Source organism: Heptranchias perlo, chromosome 20 (assembly GCF_035084215.1).
Source record: "Heptranchias perlo isolate sHepPer1 chromosome 20, sHepPer1.hap1, whole genome shotgun sequence".
NCBI classification, from domain to species: Eukaryota; Metazoa; Chordata; class Chondrichthyes; order Hexanchiformes; family Hexanchidae; genus Heptranchias; species Heptranchias perlo.
Window position 1 is genome coordinate 34,564,067 of NC_090344.1, and position 11,533 is coordinate 34,575,599.

The following is an 11,533-nucleotide window of genomic DNA, read 5'->3' on the forward strand; positions in this document are numbered from 1 at the left end:
TGTGCCAGGCTGAGACCTGCCTTGGGCACTTCAATGTGCCAGGCTGAGACCTGCCTTGGGCACTTCAATGATGCCAGGTTGAGACCTGCCTTGGACATTTCAATGATGCCAGGCTGAGACCTGCCTTGGGCACTTCAATGATGCCAGGTTGAGACCTGCCTTGAGCACTTCAATGATGCCAGGTTGAGACCTGCCTTTGGGTAGACTCACCGTGAAACCTGCTTTGGCCATCGAATAGAATTGGGTTGGGACTTGCCGCTGGTGGTTCAATGGATCCAATTAAAGTGAAGCTAAGCTGGGGCAGCTGCAGGTGGCTCGGTGAAGCCATGTTGAGAGGTCCTGTAGAACGCAGTGCAAATTAGCCACTGCTTGCCAAGGCCTAGGTGAGAAAGTCGAGCTTGGAATTGAAGTAACCCTTCAGATTGTCGGCCAGCTGAAGAAGGAAGTCTGGCATTTCAAAATTTGCAGATGACACAAAACTTGGAAGTGTAGTGAATAGTGAGGAGGATAGTGTTAGACTTCAAGAGGATATAGACAGGCTGGTGGAATAGGCGGACACGTGGCAGGTGAAATTTAACGCAGAAAAGTGTGAAGTGATACATTTTGATTGGAAGAACGAGGAGAGGCAACATAAAGTAAATGGTACAAGGGGTGCAGGAACAGAGAGATCTGGGGGTATATGTGCACAAATCGTTGAAGGTGGCAGGGAAAGTTGAGAAAGCGGTTAAAAAAGCAAACGGGATCCTGGGCTTTATAAATAGAGGCCTAGAGTGCAAAACCAAGGAGGTTATGATGAACCTTTATATAACACTGGTTCGGCCACAACTGGAGTATTGTGTTCAGTTCTGGGCAGCACACTTAGGAAAGATGTGAAGGCCTTAGAGAGGGTGCAGAAAAGATTTACTGGAATGATTCCAGGAATGAGGGACTTTACATAAGAACATAAGAAATAGGAGCAGGAGTAGGCCAATCGGCCCTTCGAGCCTGCTCCACCATTCAATAAGATCATGGCTGATCTGATCCTAACCTCAAACTTTAGTTACGTGGATAGACTGGAGAAGCTGGGCTTGTCCTCCTTAAAGTAGAGAAGGTTGAGAGGAGATTTGATAGAGGTATTCAAAATCATGAAAGGTCTAGACAGAGTAGATAGAGAGAAACTGTTCCCATGGGCGGAAGGGTCAAGGACCAGAGGACATAAATTTAAGGTGATTGGCAAGAGAACCAAAGGTGACATGAGGAAAAACTTTTTTACGCAGCGGGTGGTTGTGATCTGGAATGCACTGCCCGAGGGGGCGGTGGAGGCAGATTCAATCATGGCCTTCAAAAGGGAACTGGATAAGTACTTGAAAGGAAAAAATTTGCAGGACTACGGGGATAGGCCGGGGGAGTGGGACTAGCTGGATTGCTCTTGCATAGAGCCGGCGCGGACTCGATGGGCCGAATGGCCTCCTTCCGTGCTGTATCCATTCTACGATTTGCACCATGTTTGGATGGAAGAGCCCTTCCTCTGTGCTCCATCTGAGAGGGGTGACGTTCTTTGCTGCCGTCGTCCTGCCGTGCCTAACTCCGGGTTTCAAAGTGTGCCGGTTAACCTGCGGTAATCCGATTCACCTTCTCTTCCCAGATCGGAATTGTTCTACATTATTCGTCCCTGTCCACCCTCCTCTGGATCGGGGTGTCGGCGAGGGTCATTTATAAGGAAGCGACGCAGAAGGTGCAGCGTCAACAGGAGGTGGAGCTGCCTCCTCCTGCCCAGAGGCCAATGCTCAGGTACAGCGGGGGATGGGGTGGGGGTTACAGGCGATTGTAAACTTTGCACCAAAACATTTCCTTTTGAAGTCATGGACCTTAAAACTGATGGTTTCGGGTATTTCCAAATCATTTTATGAATACTGACCAAAGCTGTAGAAGGAAGAGAATCCGTGCAACTTCCCTATTTTGTTGGTCATGAGCCCCCTGGCAACGTGAAATATCGTCATGTCCTTCCATAGAACTGTTGAGGCTTAATAAAGAGGCCAGGGCTAGCAACTTTGTTCTCAAATCGCCCTCTCTGTGCTGTCGAAGGCTGATCCTCTGACTCTTTTTCCATTAACTTAGTTTCTGGCCTCGCTTCCACTTGGTTCCTTCTCCGATCTTCGTCCGATCCCACTGTGCATTTGTCACATTTTTCCAGATTGGACACCCTCAGTGACCACATTGTCCAGCCCTCACGCAGTGCTATGGCTGAATCAGTGCATCTCCACCTCCTCCTGCCCGTCAATGGGACCATGGAGATCTAGTTTCTTTCAATTCTTCAAAGACTCCCATATTTCTGGATAGATTGCAAGAGAAAGCGGGTCGTAGGCAGTCTTTTTCTGTCCCACCTCTGGCTCCCAATGTCTCTCCCTCTGGCTCCCAGTGTCTCTCCCTCTGGCTCCCAATGTCTCTCCCTCTGGCTCCCAGTGTCTCTCCCTTTAGCTCTCAGTGTCTCTCCCTGTATCTCCCAATGTCTCTCCCTCTGGCTCCCAGTGCCTCTCCCTCTGGTTCCCAGTGTCTTTCCCTCTGGCTCCCAGTGTCTCTCCCTCTAGCTCCCAATGTCTCTCCCTCTAGCTCCCAATGTCTCTCCCTCTAGCTCCCAGTGTCTCTCTCGCTCCCAATGTCTCTCCCTCTAGCAGCCAGTGTTTCTTTCTCTTGCTCCCAGTGTCTCTCCCTCTCGCTTCTAATGTCTCTCCCTCCAGCTTCCTGTGTCTCTCCCTCTGGCTCCCAGTGTCTCTCTCGCTCCCAGTGTCTCTCCCTGTAGCTCCCAGTGTCTCTCCCTGTAGCTCCCAGTGTCTCTCCCTCTGGCTGCCAGTGCCTCTTCCTCTGGCTCCCAGTGTCTTTCCCTCTGGATCCCAGTGTCTTTCCCTATGGCTCCCAGTGTCTTTCCCTCTGGCTCCCAGTGTCTCTCCCTCTGGCTCCCAATGTCTCTCCCACTAGCTCCCAATGTCTCTCCCACTAGCTCCCAATGTCTCTCCCACTAGCTCCCAATGTCTCTCCCTCTAGCCCCAATGTCTCTCCCTCTAGCCCCCAGTGTCTCTCTCCAGCTCCCAGTGTCTCTCTCTAGCTCCCAGTGCCTCTCTCTAGCCCCCAGTGTCTCTCTCCAGCTCCCAGTGTCTCTCTCTAGCTCCCAGTGCCTCTCTCTAGCCCCCAATGTCTCTCCCTCTAGCCCCCAGTGTCTCTCTCCAGCTCCCAGTGTCTCTCTCTAGCTCCCAGTGTCTCTCTCTAGCTCCCAGTGTCTCTCTCTAGCTCCCAATGTCTCTCCCTCTAGCCCCCAGTGTCTCTCTCCAGCTCCCAGTGTCTCTCTCCAGCTCCCAGTGTCTCTCTCCAGCTCCCAGTGTCTCTCTCTAGCTCCCAGTGTCTCTCTCTAGCTCCCAGTGTCTCTCTCTAGCTCCCAATGTCTCTCCCTCCATTGCAATCTTCCTGTATCTTATTACTTTAATCAGTGATTCTCTGAATTAACCTCTCATTAACTGCTTAAGCTTCAATTATGCCATTAAACCACACTCTTCTCTACATCCCAACTGTATTGAAATAAAGACTCACACACCATATCCAACTATAACTTAGTCTTTCTCATCACCTCAAACACTGTGGTACCCCTCACATCCCTCAGTTTTTCCCTCTACCTGCAACGTTCAGGTGTTTAAAACTCGAGTTTCGTCTAATTGCGACCTCCTGATTTATCTTGCCTTCTCTCTCTCTTGTTGGGCCTTGGCGGTGTTGTGCGTTCATGTCCTGTCACTTGTGCACCGTTTGGCCGAGCTCATCCCACATCATGAATGTGTTATCTTTTTCTGCGCAGGTTCTATCTAATTGCTGGAGGCATCCCTCTAATTATATGCGGGATCACCGCTGCGGTCAATCTGCACAATTACAGCGACTACAGCCCATAGTGAGTATCCGTTCAAGGAACATCATCCATTACTGTGTTTGCTCAGTTCCATTCCCAGTCGGGTTTTGCCCGCACAATGAGAGGTGTTTTATAAATGCTAATTCGTCCTCTCTTTTCTTCCAGTGCATCAGACTATTCATGACACGATAAATCTTTATTGGCTTTTGATTATCCCAAGACCAATGCTTTAATCGTAGACTGATATATCCCAAATGTAGATGGTCTTTGTCACCTCCAGACTGGACTATTCCAATTCTCTCCTGGGCAGTCTCCAATCTTCCACCCTCCGTAAACTTGAGTTCATCCAAAACTCTGCTGCCCCGTATCCTGACTCGCACCAAGTCCCGTTCACCCATCACCCACTGTGCTCGCTGACCTACATTGGCTCCCGGTCCGGGAACGCCTCGATTTTAAAATTCTCAAATTTGGTTTCAAATCCCTCCGTGGCCTCGCCCCCCTCCCTATCACTGTAAGCACCTCCAGCCCTTCCACCCTCCGAGATCTCTGCGCTCCTCCAATTCTGGCCTCTTGCGCATCCCCAATTTTCATCGCTCCACCATTGGCGGCCGTGCCTTCAGCTGCCTAGGCCCTAAGCTCTGGAATTCCCTCCCTAAACCTCTCCGCCTCTCTCTCCTCCTTCAAGACGCTCCTTAAAACCGACCTCTTTGACCAGTTCTTGATCACCTGTCCTAATATCTCCTTATGTGGCTCGGTATCAAATTTTGTTTGATAATCGCTCCTGTGAAGCGCCTTGGGACGTTTCACTACATGAAAGACGCTATATAAATGCAAGTTGTTGTTGTTGTTGGTATGTTGAAACCAGGACCATGTGGCATCCTGGGCTTTATTAACAGAGGCGTAGAGTACAAAAGCAAGGAAGTTATGCTAAACCTTTATAAAACACTGGTTAGGCCTCAGCTGGAGTATTGTGTCCAATTCTGGACACCACACTTTAGGAAGGATGTGAAGGCCTTAGAGAGTGTGCAGAAGAGATTCACTAGAATTGTACCAGGGATGAGGGATTTCAGTTACGTGGATAAACTGGAGAAGCTGGGATTGTTCTCCTTAGAGCAGAGAAAGTTAAGGGGAGATTTAATAGGAACATAGGAACAGGAGTAGGCCATTCAGCCCCTCGTGCCTGCTCCGCCATTTGATAAGATCATGGCTGATCTGTGATCTAACTCCATATACCTGCCTTTGGCCCATATCCCCTAATACCTTTGGTTGGCAAAAAGCTATCTATCTCAGATTTAAAATTAGCAATTGAGCTAGTATCAATTGCCGTTTGCGGAAGAGAGTTCCAAACTTCTACCACCCTTTGTGTGTAGAAATGTTTTCTAATCTCACTCCTGAAAGGTCTGGCTCTAATGTTTAAACTGTGCCCCCTACTCCTAGAATCCCCAGCTAGCGGAAATAGTTTCTTTCTATCCACCCTATCTGTTCCCCTTAATATCTTATAAACTTCGATCAGATCATCCCTTAACCTTCGAAACTCGAGAGAATACAACCCCAATTTGTGTAATCTCTCCTCGTAACTTAACCCTTGAAGTCCGGGTATCATTCTAGTAAACCTACGCTGCACTCCCTCCAAGGCCAATATGTCTTTCCGAAGGTGCGGTGCCCAGAACTGCTCACAGTACTCCAGGTGCGGTCTAACCAGGGTTTTGTATAGCTGCAGCATAACTTCTGCCCCCTTGTACTCCAGTCCTCTCGATATAAAGGCCAGCATTCCATTAGCCTTATTGATTATTTTCTGCACCTGTTCATGACACTTCAATGATCGATGTACCTGAACCCCTAGGTCCCTTTGGACATCCACTGTTTTTAACTTTTGATCGATTAAATAAGGAGAAACTGTTTCCAGTGGCAGGAGGGTCGGTAACCAGAGGACACAGATTTAAGGTAATTGGCAAAAGAACCAGAGGGGGAGAGGAGGAGACATTTTTTTACACAGCGAGTTGTAATGATCTGGAATTCACTGCCTGAAAGGGCGGTGGAAGCAGATTCAGTAGTAACTTTCAAAAGGGAATTGGAGAAATACTTGAAGGGAAAAAAATTGCAGGGCAATGGGGAAAGAGCAGGGGTGTGGGTCTAATTGGATAGCTCTTTCAAAGAGCCGGCACAGGCACGATGGGCCGAATGCCCTCTTTCTGTGCTGTAAGATTCTGTCAGTGCAGTCAAGGTGAACAGAGTTAGTGCCGGTGGGGGGGGGGAGGGGAGGGGGGACAGTAGGGGCCTATCTGGGATTTGGAGAGGAGGGGGCGGGGTACACAACCCATGCTAAAAAAAGTATGTTGAGGGGAGTATATCCTCCTCCCCTGCAGTGGTAGCACTAAATCTCTTCTGCGCCCTCTCTAAGGCCTTTGAAATCTTTCCTAAAGTGCGGTGCCCAGAATTGGACACAATACTCCAGCTGGGGCCCAACCAGTGTTTGATAAAGGTTTAGCATAACTTCCTTGCTTTTGTGCTCTATGCCTCTTTTTATAAAGCCCAGGGTGCTGCGAGCTCCTAGCTTGAACGTACCAACGATAGCAACAACTTGCATTTATACTTACGGTGGAATCAGATCGCAAAACGAGCGACTTAACTGTTGTTTTTTTTTTCTTCTTTCTCCTTCCTCTCCCAAGCTGCTGGCTGGCCTGGAAGCCCAGCCTGGGGGCCTTCTACGTGCCAGCAGGATTCACGGTGCTCGTCAGCTGGATCTACTTCCTGTGCGCTGCCCTGCACCTGCGGTGCTCCCCGCGGGGCAAGGGCGAAGGTCAGGGGTCGCCGGCGGAGGGGGAGAAGCAGCCGGGGGTCGACGACACCCACCCGTCGGACTCGGGCTCGGCCTCCTACGCCTCGGCCCCCGGGAGCCCCCCGCCGCCGCCGCCGCCCGGCGAGAACGAGCACTCCTTGGCGGCGCAGCTGTGGGCACTGGTGTCCACCCAGCTCCTTTTCGTGGCCCTGTGGGCCTCCGGCGCCCTCTCCGTCTCGCAGGGCCGGGGGCTGGCCGTCTCCTTCAGCTGCCTGCACGGGGTGGCGGGGCTGGGCCTGGGCCTGCTGGTGCTCGTCCACCACTGCCTCAGGCGCCAGGACGTCTGCGGGCTGCGGCTGCCCTGCTCCGGCTGCCGGCCTGGGCCGGGCCCCGAGGCGGCTCGTCCCGACAGGTCGCCGTCGCTCGGCGGCGCCCGCTCGGGGGTCGGAGGTCAGTGCAAGATGACCAACCTCCAGGCGGCCTTCAAGCAAGGGGACTGCGTCGTCTCCGAGGCGGCGCCCGGCAACGAGAGCGCCCGGGGCGAAGAGGCCCGCCCGTTCGGAGACAGCGCGCCGGCCCCGCCAGGCGGCCGCGACCACAGAACCAGGACTAAGCCGCACCGGGACGGCAAGCACCACCGGTTAAAAGCCCTGAGGGGGGCGGCCTCCGAGCCGGCCTCCAGCGAGAACGGCAGCAGCCAGCCGGAGAGCTGCCCGAGCAGCCGGGCCAGCCAGCTAAGCAACGGCGGGCCAGGGGGCCAGCGGGAGGCCAGCGTCAGCCCCTCGGAGGGGAGCGACACCAGCAGCCAGCCTCACGGGGGGTGCCCCTCGGGGAGCAGGGCGCTGCAATGCAGCGTCAGCAGGGACAGCCTGAAGCAGCCGAATCCCTTCGAGAAAGCGGTCAATCGGAGGTCGTACCCGTTGAACACAACCAACCAAAACGGCGCGCTGAAGGGAAGCAAGTATGATATCAGCCTCTTCGGCAGTGACGGGAGCCCCTGTATAAACAGCAGCCTGTGGAAGAGTGAAACTACCGTGTAGTTCATTGCTACACCAGAGAGATGTTCCCAAACCCATTATGAACCAAAGCAAGGCTCTCATTCTGGAGCAAAGCACGTCTTACTGACAAGTAAACAATGCAGCAGCACGAGTCGCTTCTGAAGCTGACTCCTTATTTATACCCAGCCAGAAACTACGGTGAGGGGCCTGCCAAGGCTTGGGGCCTACTTGCTCTGGTTATCTTTCACAATCACTTTATATCTTTTATATATATATATATATATATATATGTTATATAAATTCACTGTAAAGGAAGACAAATGCTGAGTCGGCGTCTTGAGTATCTGAGCAGCCCAAACTATGACTTGGGTGAGATTGAAGTCCATTGAAAGCTGGATCTGAGCAATATGGCTGATCAAGAGGTGTTCTTCCCTCAGCGTTTATTTCTTCAGAGGCTGTGGAAGGTGTGTTGTAAAAGTACTGGACTGGAATTGGGGCTTTATGTGCTGTTTTTGGAGGTGGGGAGGGGGGAGGAACGGATTTAATATCATCTTATGGGGCCCTGACAGTGTGGCTGACCCTCAAATCCTCAGGTTCCTCTGTCGTTTGCCTTCTAGTAGCCCCTCGGGTACCCAATTGAAAGAAAGTGTCAGGTTTTTCCCCATCTCTCTCCAGAAACACATCGAATTGTCTCTTCGACCCATTTACATTCAACGTCCGTCCACGACTCGATTACCCTTGGGGCGAAAAGGTTCCTCCCAAAGCCCCCCCCCCCCCCCCCCGCCATCATCCCTTCTTTACCCCTAACTTCCTCATTGTGACGTACGTCCGCTGGGATTTGAACCCTTCGCATCAGCCAGTGAGTAATTTGGATCAGTTTTAATCACTTTTAAATCGGTCCCCTCAAAGAGGGTAACTTTAACAGTGGCCTTCTCGACTTTGGAAATTCGGGAGCGCACCGCCCGCGACTTTCCGGGCGTTCCCAATTTCCGATGTGCTCTCCCGGAAAGCGAGGGGAGCACGGACAGATACGATTACCTCCAACGTTCTCTCTGTTCCTGGAAGGGTATCCTGACGGGGTGAGACGAAGCAGGGGTGGGGAGGAGGCTCGTGTGGAGCATAAACACCGGCACGGACCAGTTGGGCCGAATGGCCTGTCATTGTGCTGTGGACTCGATGCAGAGAAACGAACGCCAGTTCTGTGAACACTCCGTGTAAACGACGTCCCTGAGAGCCGGAATTACTTTTCTTGCTCCCAACTGCAATGCCCTGAAACAGCTGAGGTCCAGCACACGTTTGCAGTAAGGCAATCCATGCCCATTTGGTGCACTTTAGACTCTTGTTTTAAGCAGTTCCTTATTCCCTCTGTGAGTACTGCACCCTGCCCCAGGCCCGAATCATGGTGGGACACCTCACCCCCAGGCCTCTGCCCATCCCACCCTTGTAAGTTCATGGTACCTCTGCTGGTGGCCTCCCAGCTCTGTCTCCCATGGGAGATGTACAGCTCCTGCACACAGTGTCTCTCTGTCCCCCCACAGATGACTGCTGCCTTCCGCTCTGTTGCTCTGTGTAAGGAGCCACCTTGTTGTGCTGTAGTCGCAGCGTTGAGTTTCAGTATCGGAGTGGGGGTCCGTAACATCGAGACGATGCTCTGAATTAGGACCCCAGCACCCATGTGTTGGCCACGGGCTGGCTTCAGTGAAAGGCAACGCGTTTCACCGACACACTCCCAAATCAGTCGCTGCTCTCGTTATTTATTGAGGGTCTCCTCGCTCCCTGCGATCCGAGGAGATCCCTGATCCTTGGCACGGTATCTGGACGCTCTTTATAGCGGTCCAGTGATTTAGTGCCAGGGAGCCGCCCCAGGTCGGCAATTCTGCGGGATTCCAGACGCCAGGAATGAACCGGCATCAATCAGCAGCCGACTGGTGCTGAAATATGAATGGCCCACGAGATCCCTAAGGGGCGAGGCAAGTGTGTGTCACTGACGAGCCACACCTTCCATTGCTGGTCCAGACTGGAGCCCATTAGTTAACCTTGGCATTTATTGATTTTGTTTTCAGATTTTTTTTTGTGTTGGGGCATTGGTGGAGCGCGGGCACTGGGGATGATGGGGTACGTCTTCCAACACCCAACACCGCTGAATCCCCTATCTCAGCTGCAGTACTGTGGGACTGTGCTAAGTCCCTACCCATAAGGAGTGGAGAATTGGATACAAACCCTCCTGTGGGCCATCATGAACCAGCTCTCCCCTGTGGGTCACCATGAACCAGCTCTCCCCTGTGGGCCACCATGAACCAGCTCTCCCCTGTGGGCCACCATAAACCAGCTCTCCCCTGTGGGTCACCATGAACCAGCTCTCCCCTGTGGGCCATCATGAACCAGCTCTCCCCTGTGGGCCACCATGAACCAGCTCTCTCCTGTGGGCCATCATGAACCAGCTCTCTCCTGTGGGCCTCCATGAACCAGCTCTCCCCTGTGGGCCACCATGAACCAGCTCTCCCCTGTGGGCCACCATGAACCAGCTCTCCCCTGTGGGCCACCATGAACCAGCTCTCCCCTGTGGGTCACCATGAACCAGCTCTGTCCTGTGGGTCACCATGAACCAGCTCTCCCCTGTGGATCACCATGAACCAGCTCTCCCCTGTGGGCCACCATGAACCAGCTCTCCCCTGTGGGCCACCATGAACCAGCTCTCCCCTGTGGGTCACCATGAACCAGCTCTCCCCTGTGGGTCACCATGAACCAGCGCTCCCCTGTGGGCCACCATGAACCAGCTCTCCGCTGTGGGTCACCATGAACCAGCTCTCCCCTGTGGGCCACCATGAACCAGCTCTCCCCTGTGGGCCACCATGAACCAGCTCTCCCCTGTGGGCCACCATGAACCAGCTCTTCCCTGTGGGCCACCATGAACCAGCTCTCCCCTGTGGGCCACCATGAACCAGCTCTCCCCTGTGGGCCACCATGAACCAGCTCTCCCCTGTGGGCCACCATGAACCAGCTCTCCCCTGTGGGCCACCATGAACCAGCTCTCCCCTGTGGGTCACCATGAACCAGCTCTCCCCTGTGGGTCACCATGAACCAGCGCTCCCCTGTGGGCCACCATGAACCAGCTCTCCGCTGTGGGTCACCATGAACCAGCTCTCCCCTGTGGGCCACCATGAACCAGCTCTCCCCTGTGGGCCACCATGAACCAGCTCTCCCCTGTGGGTCACCATGAACCAGCTCTCCCCTGTGGGTCACCATGAACCAGCGCTCCCCTGTGGGCCACCATGAACCAGCTCTCCGCTGTGGGTCACCATGAACCAGCTCTCCCCTGTGGGCCACCATGAACCAGCTCTCCCCTGTGGGCCACCATGAACCAGCTCTCCCCTGTGGGCCACCATGAACCAGCTCTTCCCTGTGGGCCACCATGAACCAGCTCTCCCCTGTGGGCCACCATGAACCAGCTCTCCCCTGTGGGCCACCATGAACCAGCTCTCCCCTGTGGGCCACCATGAACCAGCTCTCCCCTGTGGGCCACCATGAACCAGCTCTCTCTTATTGGTCAGCATACCTCTGGTGGCCAGCATCCTGCCATTTTATAGCAGCCCCTCTTAACCCACCCAATTGTTAACCAACAACCTTCTGTTGACCTGCACCAGTCATTAACCAGCCCCCAGTCATTGACCAGCACCCTGTGATTGTCCAGCACCCAGTCATTGACCTGCACCAGTCATTAACCAGCACCCAGTCATTGACCAGCAACCTGTGATTGTCCAGCACCCAGTCATTGACCAACACCCAGTCATTGACCAGCACCCAGTCATTGACCAACACCCTTCTGTTGACCAGCACCCAGTCATTGACCAGCACCCTGTGATTGTCCAGCACCCAGTCATTGACCAA

The 11,533-nt window shown here is 53.3% G+C and overlaps 1 protein-coding gene across 3 annotated transcripts in view; it reads left to right on the plus strand.

Moving 5' to 3' along the window:
• Positions 1-10,473, plus strand: part of LOC137335691 (adhesion G protein-coupled receptor A2-like) — a 283,681-nt gene extending 273,208 nt beyond the window's left edge. For all 3 annotated transcript variants that reach the window (XM_068000989.1, XM_068000990.1, XM_068000991.1), the window contains 3 exons: positions 1,625-1,770; positions 3,821-3,910; positions 6,538-10,473. In XM_068000989.1, coding sequence (XP_067857090.1) covers positions 1,625-1,770; positions 3,821-3,910; positions 6,538-7,687 — 1,386 coding nt within the window. In that variant the 3' untranslated portion in view covers positions 7,688-10,473. The remainder of the gene's footprint in view (positions 1-1,624; positions 1,771-3,820; positions 3,911-6,537) is intronic.
• Positions 10,474-11,533: the final 1,060 nt, after the last annotated feature.